Source organism: Capsicum annuum, chromosome 2 (genome assembly GCF_002878395.1).
Source record: "Capsicum annuum cultivar UCD-10X-F1 chromosome 2, UCD10Xv1.1, whole genome shotgun sequence".
In the NCBI taxonomy this organism is placed as follows: Eukaryota; Viridiplantae; Streptophyta; class Magnoliopsida; order Solanales; family Solanaceae; genus Capsicum; species Capsicum annuum.
The window spans coordinates 88,604,728-88,621,098 of NC_061112.1; the positions used below are offsets into that span (position 1 = coordinate 88,604,728).

At 34.9% G+C, this 16,371-nt stretch overlaps 2 protein-coding genes across 2 annotated transcripts; both read left to right on the plus strand.

The window, feature by feature from the left end:
* The first annotated feature begins 3,517 nt into the window (after window positions 1–3,517).
* Window positions 3,518–9,205, plus strand: LOC107857857 (receptor-like protein 7). Its single transcript, XM_047407726.1, has 2 exons — window positions 3,518–3,780; window positions 8,482–9,205. Exons 1-2 carry the CDS (start codon window positions 3,518–3,520, stop codon window positions 9,203–9,205), a joined length of 987 nt encoding a protein of 328 aa, XP_047263682.1.
* A 3,533-nt stretch (window positions 9,206–12,738) lies between these two features.
* On the plus strand, window positions 12,739–15,081 carry LOC124885312 (receptor-like protein Cf-9 homolog). Its single transcript, XM_047407727.1, has 3 exons — window positions 12,739–12,865; window positions 14,374–14,447; window positions 14,635–15,081. The coding sequence occupies exons 1-3, from the start codon at window positions 12,739–12,741 to the stop codon at window positions 15,079–15,081; spliced, it is 648 nt and encodes a 215-aa protein (XP_047263683.1).
* Window positions 15,082–16,371: the final 1,290 nt, after the last annotated feature.

The window sequence follows — 16,371 nt, forward strand, 5'->3', positions numbered from 1 at the left end:
AACACCTTTAGTAGCGAATTTTCTTAATTTATCCATAATATAAATTAAACTAAAAAAATTCAAAATAAACAAATATAATAAAATTAAATATCAACAATTAATACACTAAATAAAAATTAAACGTAAGAGATGGAACAACAATACCAAATTTTGGAAGTATCCGAAGGTTGCGACTTTAGAAACTTTCACTCGTACTTTGTAATTACAAAATTAAAAAATTAAAGTGAGCACTTTCAAAAATATATAGAATATTTGAGAATTGAGAATTGAGATCTGAGAGAGAATGAGACTTGAGAGAATGAAAAATTGTGTGAAAAATGATTTGAAAGTGTAGGATATATATAGAAATTTTTTGGGGGTTAAAAAATAATTTTAAATGTAATTTTTTTTTAATTAAAAGGGCCAAACTAGCCGTTTGAACCCAAAAACGGCCATATAGCCATTGGGCCAACGACTAGTTTGGCCCAATCTCCAAAATTCTAAAATAAATAGATAAATTAAAAAAAATTGAAACCAGGCCGGGCTGGTTAACCGGCGGGCCTGAACCATTTTGGTTCGGGCCGAATTAACCGGGCCCAAAAAAATTAAATCGGCCCGGGACCCGGTACCCTACCGCCCGTGAGTTGATCGAGCCGAGTCAAACCGGGCCGATTTTTGTAAGTGGGCCGAGTCATCCCGGCCCGTTTGACACCCTTAACCAAAGGACTGAATTGTACTTATGTAAGACGTATTTTCAATTTGAGTAAACAAAGCATAAAACTTTGATGTGCTCTAGAGAACAGAGTTCTGAGGATTGTGAAGAATGAAATATTGCCTCCAATTGAAAAAATGACAGACAATTTACCTGTATGTAGAATCAATGCACTATTTTTAAGTTATTGCGTCCATAGAAATTGGAATGCACATTGATACATAACTGGCACAAAACTAACCAAAATTACTCTACCAGAAAAAATAAAGTTGTTAATGAGATGGAACAAGTTATTGCAATTCTAAATTTCCATTAAGAAGGATGAAAGGATACTGCAATCTTGTAGAACCTCATAATATATGATCCTTCAATCCTGACCATAAATTAGTGAAGAGAGTCCTGAATTTACCTTCTAAAGCACTGTGGGGATCAATTTACACATCAACATTACTGTCGCTTTACTAATTGTAGCTTTCATTTTACATTTCAACGAAAAGACTTGTATATTGACTTAAATATATGCGTTACGTTGTAGCTTCCACTTAAATTTTCAAGTAGGTCATACGTTCTGTTCCACAATTAATGACTAAAATCACATTGAAATTACAATTTGAAAAGATTTGTTAATTATAGCTTTCCATGGAAAGACTTGAGCTAATTAACATTGTATTAACATTTTTACTCTTGTGATGCAGTCAATGTTGGGTTCAAGTTAAAAATGTGAATAAAAAATGGAGGGAAGTAGTAGAGGGAAAGTGAAAAACACACCTAAATGGAAAGTGTACTCACAATAAGGAAAATCTACTAATTCCCCCACATTGATGGGAGAAAGGAACTTTCATGTGTTCTTATTAAGAAACACAAACTCCACATGGATAGTGAGGCAAAAACCAAGAGGTTCCTCGCGCTGTTATCGTCTTCGCTCGCTCGGCTTTGGCTTTGGCTTTGTCAAATGATCGATGAGATTAATTTTTTAGATAAAATATATTTGAAATATAGTCCGAAAATCCAAGGAAAAAAATGTAACAATTTTTGTTCGTCCATTAATGTGCATGCATGTAGTGCAGAAACAACTGTAGAAACGCCAAATGCTGCCTCGAAAGGGATGCAACCCTTTGAGGAAATGATACACTGTTTTGAGAAAAGGATACACCTTTTTGAATGAACCATTGCCTCTTTTCCAAAGGGGTACTTCATGACTATATTAACCTGTATTTTTCCATAGGTTTGGTACAAATTTCTGCACTTGAAAAAATATTTCTTTGCTTCTAAAATACTCCTTGTGATCATCTCCCGTCGAGTGAGTTCGAAGAAAACCAGAACGTTTGAGGTACCACTAATTTCTTGTTGTGAAACCATTTTATCCTGGGAGGAAAATTCCGCAACCTCGGGTACTTGAGGGGAATTATTTCCTTAAGGACACTTCGTGAATTCGAAGGACTTGGCTTATTCTGTTTTATCTTTTTTCTTAATAAAATAACACACTTCTTTGATAGGTCATTTTTGATCTTGTGTTGAAGGTGTTGGAAAACTTCATAAGTGTTCTTGAAAAGTCTTGAACTTTTGTTGAAGTTTAGTGAACTAACATACAGATTTTGTGTACCCGAAATAACAATCTTAAGGAAATAACTTTCATAATCTGTATTGTTTGGTTTGTGGAGATTAAGCCTCTAAGATTTCTACTCCGTTTGAAATTAACAAGTGATTTGAAGAAATAAAATCTTCATCACAATTTAAAGGTCATTCGTTTAACGATTGGAAGTCATAAAAACTTCATCGTTAAACTAGAAACAATGGGCGTTTAAAGTTGCTACAACTTTATAAGTAGTATTTCGATATACTAAAGTAGACTGTCTTTGTGTGACAGGAAAATGACTACTGACAGTCATATGAATGATGCTGGGACGACTATAGTAGCAACTAATATTTCCACAATGAGTCGTACGAGTGCTTCGCAGGTTATGACACCAGCGAAGAAATCCAAAAAATTCACGGGTGTTGATTTTAAAAGGTGGAAACAGAAGATGTTCTTCTACCTTACAACCTTATGTCTTCAAAGATTTACATCTGAAGAAGCTCTAGAGTTGCCCGAGGGAACTTCAGACCAGGAACAATTTGTTGTTATCGAGGCGTGGAAACATTCTAATTTCCTATACAGGAATTACATTCTAATTGGCCTCCAAGATAACCTATACAACGTGTATATTGGGATGAAGACGTCAAAACAGTTGTAGGGTGTGCTAGAAAGAAAACACAAGACTGAGGATGATGGAACCAAGAAGTTCTTTGTTTCAAGATTCCTTGAGTATAAAATGACTGACAGCAAGTCTGTTGTATCTTAAGTTTAGGAACTGCAAGTTATCATCCACAATCTCCTTGTAGAAGGTATGAGTTTGGTAAATACCTTAGTTGAACATGTTAAAAATATTCTTAATATTCACATAAATTTTATTGTACGTTTGGTTGTGAACGAGGCGTTCCAAGTCGCGGCAATAATAGAGAAGTTGCCACCTATGTGGAAGGACTTCAAGAACTACTTGAAACATAAATGAAAGGAGATAACAGTCGAAGATCTCATAGTGAGACAACGCATTTAAGAAGACAACAAAGCCACAAAAAGAAGGTCGAAAGGAAATTCTGCGATGAGTGGAGCAAATATTGTAGAAGACGACCACAACAACTCAAAAAAAGTGAAAGAAAGCTGGACAAGAAAGTAATCAACCTAAGAAGAAATTTAAGGGTAAATTCTTTAATTGTGGCAATATCGGCCACAAGTTAGCATATTATCGTGCCCTAAAAAAAGTCAAAAAGAAGGACCAAGAAAATATGGCTGAATCCAAGAAAGAAATGGACGATCTGTGTGCCATGCTGTCTGAATGCCACTTACTTGGAAATCCTCGAGAATGGTGGATGGATTTCGATGCCACCCACCACGTTTGTGCAAATAAGGAGTTGTTTGCTAGATTTACTCCATCTCAAGGCGAAGAGAAAATCTATATGGAAAAATCCGCAATTGCAAAAGTTGAAGGAACTGGAAAGGTCTGGCTGCAAATGACATCAGGAAAAGTGTTGACTCTTAACAATGTCCTGTCTGTACCGGAGTTAAGTAGGAACTTGATTTCTACATTACTTCTTGATAAAAATAAATTCAAATGTGTATTTATTTTCAAATAAATTATACTTGGTAAAGGAGAAGTGTACGTAGAAAAAGGCTACCTCACTGAGGGCCTATTTAAGATGAATGTAATGAATGTTGAAATTAATAAAAGTTCTATTTCTTCTTACTTGCTTGAGTCTAATTATTTGTGGCATGAACGATTAAGATATATCAATTACAAAATATTGCAAAAACTGATTAACTTAGCAATAAATCAAAATGTCAAACATGTGTGGAATCAAAGTATGTTAAGCTTTCGTACAAGTCCATTGAAAGGAATTTCAATCCCTTAGACTTAATCCACACTGATATATGTGATATGAAGTCAGCACCAGCTCGTGGTGAAAAAAAGTAGTTTATAACTTTTGTTGACGATTGCACTAGTTACTGTTATGTCTATTTGCTAAACAGTAAGGAGTAATAGGGGTAAATAATATGAATCTCCCTTTACAAAAATATGTGTAGAGAATGGAATTATCCATCAAACCACGGCTCCATATTCACCTCAATCCAATGGAATTAAGGAAAAAAATAAACCTTAAAGAAAATAATAGATATCTTACTTATAAGTTAAGGTTTACTACAAAACTTGTGAGGGAAGCTATCCTTACAACTAACCGAATACTCAATAGAGTATCCCAAAGTAAGATACTATCAATTCCATATGAAAAATAAAAAGGAAAGAAACCCAACTTGAAATATTTTAAAGTGTGAGGGTGTCTAGCGAAAGTCCAAGTTCCTATGTCTACATGGGTAAAAATAGGACCTAAAATAGTGAATTGCATATTTATAGGATATGCTAAAAATAGTAAAGCATGTTGGTTTTTTGTTCATAAATCCGAACATTCAAATATCACTAAAAATACGGTAATTGAATTAGATAATGTTGAATTCCTTGAACATATTTATCTGTATAAAAGTTGACCTGAACAGTCTAGTGGAGGATCTAAATAACCTCGAGATGAACCAAGTGAGGAGGTATATAATGATGAGACTCCAAAATATAGTACACTTCAAAGAACGTCAAGTTCATTTGGATCAGATTTTGTAATATTTCTCTTAGAAAATGAGCCTCAAACATTTAAAGAAGCAATGATGTCCTCAGACTCATCCTTTTGAAAAAAGGCAATCAATAATGAGTACGTGAGAGTTGGTTGATCTTCCTCCAAGAAATAAACCTTTAGGTTCTAAATGGATCTTCAAAAGAAAAATAAAAGCGGATGGTACTATTGACAAATACAAGGCAAGACTTGTAGTAAAAGGCTTTAAATAGAAGGAAAACCTTGATTACTTTGATACATACTCTCCAGTAACAAGGATAACGTCAATTCAAATGTTAATTGCCTTGGCGACGGTATATGGTCTTGAAATCCATCAATAAATGTGAAAACAACATTCCTAAATGGAGAATTGAATGAAGAAATCTACATGGAAAAACCTGAGGGTTTTGTGGTTCCAGGTAAAGAAAAGATGGTGTGTAAACTTTGTAAGTCACTTTATAGACTAAAACAAACACCTAAACAGTGGCATGCGAAGTTTGACCAAACCATGTTGGCAAACGGGTTTAAGATAACCGTATGTGATAAATGTGTTTATATTAAAGAAACTCCAAATCACAAGGTCATTATTTGTTTATATGTGGATGATATGTTGATCATTATTAGAGACATTTCTGACATAAACTCTACAAAACAAATGCTTAAGAGCAAGTTTACTGTGAAATACCTTGGAGTTGTGGATGTGATCTTAGGAATAACAATCCATAAAACTCCACAAGGGTTGGCATTGTCATAGTCTTATTACATTGAAGAGGTACTTGACAAGTTCAAGTATTTGGAATTTGGTATTGCCAGGACTCCATTGGATGTGAGCTTTGAACTTTAAAAGAATGAAGGTAAAAGTGACTCGCAGTTGGAGTACGCAGGAGTGTTAGGATGTTTAATGTATATAATAAACTGTACACGACTAGACATAACATGTGCTATTAGTAAGTTGAGTTAGTACACGAGTAATCCTAATAGAACTCATTAGATGGCAATGAAAAGAGTTTTAGGGTATCTTAAATACACTCAAGACTATGCTTTACATTATAATAAATATCCCGCAGTACATGAAGAATACAGTGATGCAAATTGGATCACCAGATTGAATGAATTAAAATCCACAAGTGGATATATATTTATTATAGGTGGAGGAGCAGTCTCTTGAAAATCGTCCAAACAGACATATATTCTTGCTCTATAATGGAATCTGAATTTATCGCATTAGATAAAGCTAGTGATGAAGCAGAATAACTTCAAAATTTCTTGGAAGATATTCCTTATTTACCTAAACCAGTGGCACCAGTATGTATACACTGTGATAGCCAAGCAGAAATAGGTAGGGCAGGGAGCATGATGCATAATAGTAAATCTCGTCACATAAGACGGAGATATAATATCATTAGAGAACTTTCCTCTAGTGGAATTATCACTGTTGAATATTTGAAGTCAAAGGATAATGTGTCAGATCCACTTACAAAAGGCCTATCTAGAGAAGGAGTTAAGAGAACATCCAAGGGAATGAGTTTACGGCCTAGGACAAGTTAGCATGGTCTCTCAACTAGATATAGAAGATCTGGTTTTAGGACAAGTTAGCATGGTCTAGGATAAGTTAGCATGGTCTTTCAGTTGAGAGAATGGGTTGGGTAAATTGACAATGTTGAACCTGTCAGACACAATTTTATTTGATCTCTTTTTACCTTTTCGAATGAACCATTGCCTCTTTTCCGAAGGGGCACTTCATGGTTATATAAACCTGCATTTTTCCACAGGCTTGGTATGAATTTCTGCACTTAAAAAAATATTTCTTTTCTTTTAAAATACTCCGTGTGATCATCTTCTTTCGAGTGAATTCAAAGAAAACCAGAACGTATGAGGTACCACTACTTTCTGGTTATAAAGCCATTTTATCCTGGAAGAAAAATTCCACAACCTCGGGTACTTGAGGAGAATTATTTCCTTAAAGACACTTCGTGAATTTGAAGGACTTGGCTTATTCAGTTTCATATTTTTTCTTAATAAAATAAGACACTTCTTTGATCGGTCATTCTTGATCTTGTGTTGAAGGTGTTGGAAAACTTCATAAGTATTCTTGAAAAGTCTTGAACTTGTGTTGAAGTTTAGTGAACTAACATACAGATTTTATGTACCAGAAACAACAATCAAATGAATTGATGTATTTATTTTTGTTATTTTAACATCCACCAGTGTTGTATATGTATGCCTCTCTCTCTCTTTATATAAATATATATTTATCATGAATTTTGATTTGGTGATAATACAAATCACAATTTTTTTCCATTACTAACTTTCTCGAATATGGGCTACCGGGACCTCTTATTTCTACTAGCATCTTTCTTTCTCTGTCAACTTATTTTTGCCTCATTTGCATGCCCCAGAGATCAATTTCTTTCCCTTGTAGAATTCAACTAATCTTTTGTTGTTGATGCCTCATCTATTTGTGATGAGCTGTCTTATCCAAAAATGAGTTCATAAAACATGAGCAGAGTTGCTGCTTGTGGGATAAAGTGATATGTGATGAGATGAGAAGCCATGTTATTAAGCTCAATCTCAATTGCAGCAATCTTATTGGGAAGATTTATTCTAATAGCAGCCTATTCCAGCTCTCCCATCTTAAAAGGCTTTTATCTTTCTTATAATACTTCTCTGTTTCAGAAATCTCTCTTAAATTTGGCAGAGTTTCAAGCTTGACACATCTTGATCTTAGAGGCTCATATTTTCAGGGTCAAATTCCTACTGAAATCTCTCATCTTTTTAAGTTACACTCTCTTTTTTTATCAAACAACAATGTGCTCAGACTGACAGCTCATGATTTCAAGACGCTCCTTTAGAATTTGACCCAATTAAGAGAGCTTGATCTTAGTGAAGTAAGCATCTCTTCCACCATTTCTCTGAAATTATCCTCTCATTTAACAACTCTGAGGCTGCGATTGTATGGGCTATTACCTGAGATTATATTTCACCTTCCCAACTTGGAACATCTTTCCTTAGGGGTTATGATCAGCTCACTTGTTATTTTCCAAAGACAAAATGGAACAAAAGTACATCTCTCACAAAGTTGGAACTCAATAGAGTAAATTTTTTTGGTAATTTCCTGTCTAAATCTATTGGCTATCTAACTTTATTATAGATTTTGGTACTTAATTTCTGCAATCTCTAGGGGCCAATTCCAAATTCTCTTTGGAATCTAACCTGTATAGAGTCTTTGGATCTTAGAGATAACCATCTTGAAGGACCAAGAGTTCCTACGTTTACAAGTGGACTGAAGAACCTATCTTACCTTGTGTTATCAAGTAACTCCCTGAATGGACTAATACCATCATGGGCATTCTCCCTGCCATCACTAAGAGTATTAGACCTGAGGTATAACCACTTTTGTGGTTCACTTAAGGATTCCAAATACAATACAATAGTCATAATTGATTTAAGCCACAACTAGTTGCAAAGTACTCTTCCCAGGTCACTTCAGAACCTTGTTAATCTAGGATTTCTTGCTCTTTTAGTAGCAATGTAGATTTCAGCCTCTTTTCAAACCTCAAACAACTTTGGTATCTTGATCTTTCATATAATAGAATTTCGCTGACCAATGAGAACAAAGTCAAGTCTACCTTGCCTGAATCTATTATGTTCTTATTATTGCCTGCCTGTGAAGTAAATGGATTGGATTTTTTGAGATCAGCAAAGAATCTTTACTTCTTCGATCTCTCAAATAACAGGATTCAAGGAAAAATTCCTAATTGGGCATGGTCTAATTGGATGCTTTCAGTGGTAGGTTTTAATTTATCCCACAATATGTCGACAAGTATAGACGGGATTCCTGCTAGTCTAGTTTCTATATATTTACCGTCCAATTCTCTTCAATGGTCAGTACCTAATATTTCGGTCTCTTTAGAATATTACTTTATATTAAATAATAATCTCAGTGGGGAGATTCCTTCTTCTGTCTGCAATTTAACATCATTAAAATTTCTTGATTTGGCAAGAAACAATTTAATGGGGGCAATTCAAGGATGTTTAGGTAACATGAGTGACCAACTCGAGGTTATGGATATGCAACACAATAGTCTCTCTGGGAATCTCCAAACAACTTTTAGTTTCAGAAGTCAACTTAAAAGCTTCAACTTGTACGACAATAAGGTAGAGGGAAATATTCCAAGATCTTTGGATAATTGCAATGAGTTGGAAGTTCTTGATTTAGGAAGCAATCGCCTCAATGACACATTTCCTATATGGTTGGTGATACACAAACAAAGTACGAAATCAGAAAATAAACTAAGATATGAATATGAAAGCTAAAGATAGATAGATAATCAATAAGATAGACATGCTATAAGGAATTGAAAAAAATAAAGGGTGTACCAATCCCTAAACCCGCAATCAATTATACCAAACAAAGCACCTAAATCCTACGTAGACCTCAAGGGAATTGATTCCCAAGCAACCCACATTTCTAAAAAAAGATCAACACAAGCAAATCCACGCTTGTATCACACTCTCACAAGTGTTCAAATTCATAATTCAACATAAACTACTTACTAAAATGAAAAGAAATCCTATTTATAGTCTAGGCTATGTTATTATATTATATGGGCCTAAAAGTGATCCATTTAAGAAAGACAAATACACAGAAGCCCATTAGGCACTTACTGGAGCATATAGGACGCACATGGGGCACATCCCGAGGGTATAGTGGGCTGTTTTGACCCGCTCGAATGGATCTAGAGTGGGTTGGACGCACCTTCAAAGAGGATGGGGCACATCTCCTCTTTCAGGGGCTTTATAGCCCTATTTGGTCTTCCATCAGCCTCTTTAATGTCCCTTTAGTCTCTTTGGTCATCATAATCATCCAATAGATGCCTTTTGATAGCACTCAAGAAGTCATCAAGTGTTACTTGACCCGTAAGCATCCTCTCTAGCAATCTGGAGGCCATTTGGATTGTATCATCCTCTGCCTCTTGAAGAAGATTCATCCTTGAATCTACAATCTTTAAACACAAGAGAAGAAAACACAACCAATATTTTCTCAAGGCACGAGGGTTAGAACATGGGTTAAAATCAAAACATCCATGCTAAGGAGACACCCATTTCACATATTACCAAACATCCTTCAAGAAAATAGAAAAGAAGTCAATATTTAAAGTGCAAAGGAGTTGGCTAAGATAAGAATCAATGAATTCTCCTAAGTTGGTTTTATTAACAATGTTACCAAACAAATCAACATGGTTATGATCACAAATAAAGACAATGGAATGACAAGAGTTATGATTGCTTAAATATGACGGTAAGAACAAATAACTTAAGCACCTCACATTTCTTTCACTCGAACAACCTTCTAAGAAAGAGCCACACATTTTATACATATTCAAGTCATTCCTACATACATCAACACCATCTAGGTATGATTTTAAGCCAAATATCTTTGTAACATTGTCTACTCTAGGGTAAATATCATCATCATTCCAAGGGAAGCTAGAAATAAGAGGGGGTAGGTACTTACCTTTAGATCAAAGACTTGATCTTGATCTCTTGCCTTCTAAACTTGCACCATGTGGACTTATTCTCTTATGCATCAACTTGGAAGTTGGAAAAATGCTAGTGTCAAATGTAATGAATAATAAGGGTTGGGTTTATCACTAAGCTCTCCTTATTGATCCCAAAGCTCCTCATCTTTACCATTCATATCCCTCTTCATCATGATCCTAAGATTCAAGACCTCCCCTTCTTTGGGGAAAATATCTCCATTGGGAACTTTCATTATCAAGCCACAAGGTACATTAAAGTCCCCTTCCACTTTCACTTCCACTAATTCCCCTTCACTTTCAAGGTCACTATCCTCTTGAGGGCTTTCTTCACCACCATCATTTTTGGTCACTATATCTCCAAAGAAGTAAGGATTACCCTCTACCAATACTATTTTCCTTCGGGTGGGGTATTCACTAGCTTTATGACCCCAACCTTGACATTTAAAGCAAGTAATACCTTTAGAATTGGGATTAGAAGATGGATTACCTTCATTCCTTAGTGGATACCTTTGGATTTACTTATCAACGTGCTTGTTGAAATCTTTTTTCTTGTTCCATACGAAGGAAGTAGAGGAATTATAACCTTTATTAAAGGACTTATTGGCAATGTTGTTCCTTTCAACCTCAATGACTGCTTCAACAAGATCTTCTATTCGGTCAAACTTGTGGACAAATAGTTGAGAAGCAACTTCATAATCTAAACCACCTTAGAACCGATCCATACAATGATTTGGGGGTTCAACAATCTCAAGATGAAGGATCAAGTTTTGAAACTCCTTATAATAGTTTTCCACACCTATACCTCCTTGTCTCAAACTGTAGAGCCTTGTTAATTGCTCTTGCTTGAATCTTTTTGTAACATACCTCTCTTTCATGAGTTCCTTCAATTCATCCCAATATGGAAGGTCAGGATTACCATTTCTTTATCTTTGCACCATTTTTGTCTCCCACCAAGTAGAAGCATACCCTTCAAGTTGAGTAATTGCGTGGGCGGATTTCTTGTTCCTGTTAACTCATTGAGTTAGAAGATCCTATTGCATTGTATCTCCCAATCAAGGTAGATAGATGGATCACTAGTTTCTGTAAAGATAGAAAGAGTGATCTTGATTGAGTTAAGACCCGTATCTCGACCCAAATTACCTCATTGATCCTATTAATGATCTTTTTGTACTTAGGGACGGTTTCCCAAGTTTTCTCTTCCATGTGGAACTGAACCAAATCTTTCTCCTCGTCTTCTATGTCCTCCTCTATGAACTCCTCTTTTAGTTCATACAAATTCCACAAAGAGAGCCACTTCATCGAACTCTTCACCTCTTTCATAATATTTCTTACCTCCCCCATCCTCAATTTGGATTGGTTGATTTGGGTTAGCCAGGATTTGAGGTGGTTGGTTTGGGTTTTGTGGAGCTTTTTAATGGGCTTGATTGAATTGGTATTGTAGGGGACAAATGGGATTTCAGTTATTTAGGTAAGTAGTGGCTTGGATGATGGGTTCATATATTTTTCTAGGTGGATTGAACGTTTGGTGAAGTATTTCTGGATTTATAGTAATGGAGGTGTTGAGAGCATATCCACTAGAGGAAGCATGATAGTTTTGAGGAGTGGATATGGTGGAGTTTAGATGGACTTCCAAGGTGTCTATCCTTCTTGATAGTGAACTTTCCATGCTTTCCATTCTTTGATTTACATCTTGTTTCACTCATTATGGCCACCATTAAAGTTTCTATGTTTATATCTCCCGAAGTTCTTGGGCTACCTTCTCCTGATGCCATGGTACCTATATAAAAGGAATACTAAAACAAAAGAAAAACAACAAACATGTTAAAGGTTAAGAAATCAACCTCACATGCTCTAAAAGTTTCCACCTTTAGTTCATCTCTCAATTGGCATTGCAAGTGTTGATATCTTGTTTGTACTCCAATGAGATTGCTTGTTACTAATTGTGGTTTGAGGTCGGAATAGATCCTTATTTGAAATGACTCAAAGAAAATATATACAAATTTGAGTCAAGAACTAACAATGAATTCAAAAGAGAAAAGCTTGAAAGAAAAGTAGGACGATGAAAGAAAAGGACTCAAGAACTATCAACCAACTTGGTAGATAAGTTACTAGTTAATGAGTAGTTAAGAATCAAAGAAGAGATTTAAGAATCAAGAAATGGAAACTAAGAATCAAACCTTGAGAAATGGAGTTTAAAAGGTGTTGAGATGTATTTTAAGACTTGAATTGATGTTGGAAAGTATTGAAAAACTTGGATTGGTGTTGTTGAGGTTGATTCACATCAAAAGGAGGTGATTTGCATTGGGTATGACTGATCTGCGTTGGTCAGCGTGCTCCAGCAGTTGGGACGCAGGTGCAAGGCACCTTGGACACACTTTGAAATTTGATTTCTGCCTTGAGATTTGTTTGGGGTGTGGACACAGCTTGGATGCAGGTTGGGCGCACCTCAAGCACAAGTGGTCTGCCCCTTGGTCCTTGAAAGGCCAAAATGCCCTCCAAATGGTCCTCCCTTGAACTCTCTTGTGGAATATTCTTTAGGTACTTGTACAAACACTTTTGTACACCTTTTTCTTCACTTTTGATGATCAAACAACCACGTTTTGAAAAAAACTCCCCTTGAAGATTTGAATTTCTCCAAGAACACTCAAGAACACCAACAACTTCAAAATGCTCTAACTCTTCAACCCTTGCTCGAAATGCGGTGAAATTTTGAACTTAGGCTATTTTCAACCTTCTAAACACATTTCAAGCATCAATTTCATCAGATTCTAAACGAAAAACTTCAGATTTTGACTCCACCTTCAACCTTCAAACTTGAGCTTCTCAACAATGATAGACCCTCCGATTTACCTCCGATTGAGCTCAAATTCAAGGTTTAGACTCTAATAGTGTTAGGGAATAAGAATCTAACACCAAAATACAAGAAAAACAATAAAATTAAAGACTCAAAATTTGACCTAAAGGAAAAAATGTGAATAGTAATTTTTTTTTTTGAATATTTTATTTTTGACTCTCTTTTTTGTTGATTTTTGAGATAGCAAAACTCAAGACTAGAATGATAAAAACGATTCTAATCTCGGATCTTGATACCAAATGATACATGAACAAAGTATGGAATCCAAAACTGGACTACGATACGAATATGAAAGTTAAAGATAGATAGAGAAGCAATAAGATAGACACAATGTAAAAAGTTGAAAGCAAATAAAGGGTGTTTCAAACCCTAAACCCTCAATCAATTAAACCAAACAAAGCAACTGAATTTTATGTAGACCTCAAAGGGAATCGATTCCCAAGCAACCTACGTTTCTAAATAAAAGATTAATACAAGCGAATCCATGCTTGCCTCACACTCTCACAAGTGTTCAAATTCATAGTTCAACATAAACTACCTGCTAAAATGAAAAGAAGTCCTATTTATAGTTTACGCTAGGTTATTATATTATATAGGCCCAAAAGTGATCCATTTAGGAAAGACAAACACATAGAATCCCATTAGGAACTTGCTTGAGCATATGGGGAGCACATGGGGCACATCCCAAGGGTATAGTGGGCTGTTTTGACCCGCTCTAGTGGATCTAGAGCGGGTTGGGCGCACCTCTAAAGCGGATGGGGGCACATCTCCTCTTTCGGGGGCTTTCTATCCCTGTTTGATCTTCCATCGGCCTCTTTAATATCCCTTGAGTCTTATTACTCATCATAATCATCCAATGGATGCCTGTTGATAGCCCTCAAGAAGTCATCAAGTGTCACTTGACCCGTACGCATCCTCTCTAGCAATCCGGAGGCCATTTGGATTGTATCAATTGGGGACTCTTCCATGTCTTCAAGTTTTAAGGTTGAGATCCAATAAGTTGCATGGACCTATTAGAAACTCAAGGACTAAAAGCTTGTTTCCTCAACTTCGGATATTAGATCTCTCTTGTAATGCATTTGCAACAGAATTGCCGACAAGTGTTTCCCAAAATTCGAAAGCAATGAGAAGAATCAATCAAACAAGGAAGGCATCAAATGATGTAGCTTAAACATATTACCAAGACTCGGTAACTATTGTTACAAAGGGACTGGAGCTTGTAGTTGTGATAATCTTGTATTTGTACAGCACTATGGATCTTTCAAGTAAAAAGTTTGAAGGGCATATTCCTAGTATGACGGGAGATCTCATCGCACTGTGTATTGAATTTATCTAACAATGAGTTGCAGGGCCATATAACACCTTCACTTGGAAAGTTATTTGTAGTCAAATCATTGGACCTTTCATCCAACAAGCTTTCCGGTGAGATACCAAAACAACTTGCTTCTCTTACATCACTTGTTGTTTTGAATCTCTCTAGCAATCATCTGGAAGGACGCATTCTAAAAGGACCTCAATTTGCGACATTTGACAACAATTCATATGAAGGTAATGATGGATTGCATGGATTCCCAGTTTCAGCAGTTTGTGGAAGTAGCTGGATACCAGAGACAAACAACTCAACATTTGAGCCGGATGAAGAATGTGACTCGACATTTCTACGTGAGCTCAGTTGGAAAGTGGTTCTTATGGGATATGGTTGTGGATTGATTATTGGATTCTCCATAGCATATTTCATGCTTTCTTCTCAAAATTCAAATTGGCTTTCTGGGATCGCTGAGGAACTGGAATACTGAATCGTTATGAGAATGCAAAAGAAGCAGAGAGTTCAAGTGCATTACGGAAGAGGAAGAAGAAATAATGGCCTCTAGACTAGTTCCCCGTCACACAAGATGTAATGTCAAAACCATCAGGAATATATTCATATTTTGCTCTATAGTGATTCCTTTTTCGTTTGTTGTATTGGTATTACACTATATCTTGATTTAACATTTTCTTATTTTATTAGATAAGTGAATGATTTCTTAAAAGTATACAGTGCTACTTTTGAGAATCATTTTAGCCAGCCACCGTAGGAAAATATGTTCAACTGTCATTCCAGTAGGAAAAGCTCAGTGATCAAACGAAGTATGAATAGAAATGTGTTATTATGAGTTGAAATTCCAAAGACCATGTCCCTTGTCATGTAAAAGAAAATAACTTTTGGAACAATGAATTACAGTAGTTAGTATAAGAGGTGTCAAAATAATCCATTGACCTAAACCGTTCAATCCGCCCAATATTTAATTGATTGAGTTCAAGATAATTTATTATTGAGTAAATCTAAATTCCTTAAGTCTTAACCCATTTTTCCCATTTTAAATTGGAAAAATTACATGAGAAGACAATTCTTAAGACTTAACTATATAAATAACATTACTTTTTTAACATTAAAAATATGAAAATTTATTTTACATATATAGCCATTTTAAAGAATCAGAAAAAATAACTACCATTCCTAATTTAATGCTATATCCTAATTATTAATACATATCTCTTCCTCTTTCCTCATTATTTTCTCCCTTAATGAATTATTTTTCTTCTAATGATACTAACTTACTAATTATTAAATAATTACTAATATTTTCACGGCTACGAAATTAGTTTGACCCTAATTATTCTCATTTTTAATTTAGCTATATATATATATATATTATGTCGTGCATGTATTTATTATACATAAATATTGTATATTATACATATACTAAAAATACAAATTTTGTTAGTGATACAGATTTTCAGAAAAAAAAAAAAGGAAATATGCTTAAAATAACAAAATTATGCAATAAATTACAACTGCTACTTTTATATATCATAATACTTGGTATATTTATACAAAAAAAATATACTAAGTATTATATTTATACCAAAAATATAAAAAGTATGTTTATATATAAAAAGTTTATACCATATATATAACACATACACATACATGTATAAATATACAAAGTATAAAGAAATATACAAATTATATTTTGAATATTTATGGTATAAAAAATATACTAAGTATTATATTTATACCAAAAATATAAAAAGTATGTTTATAT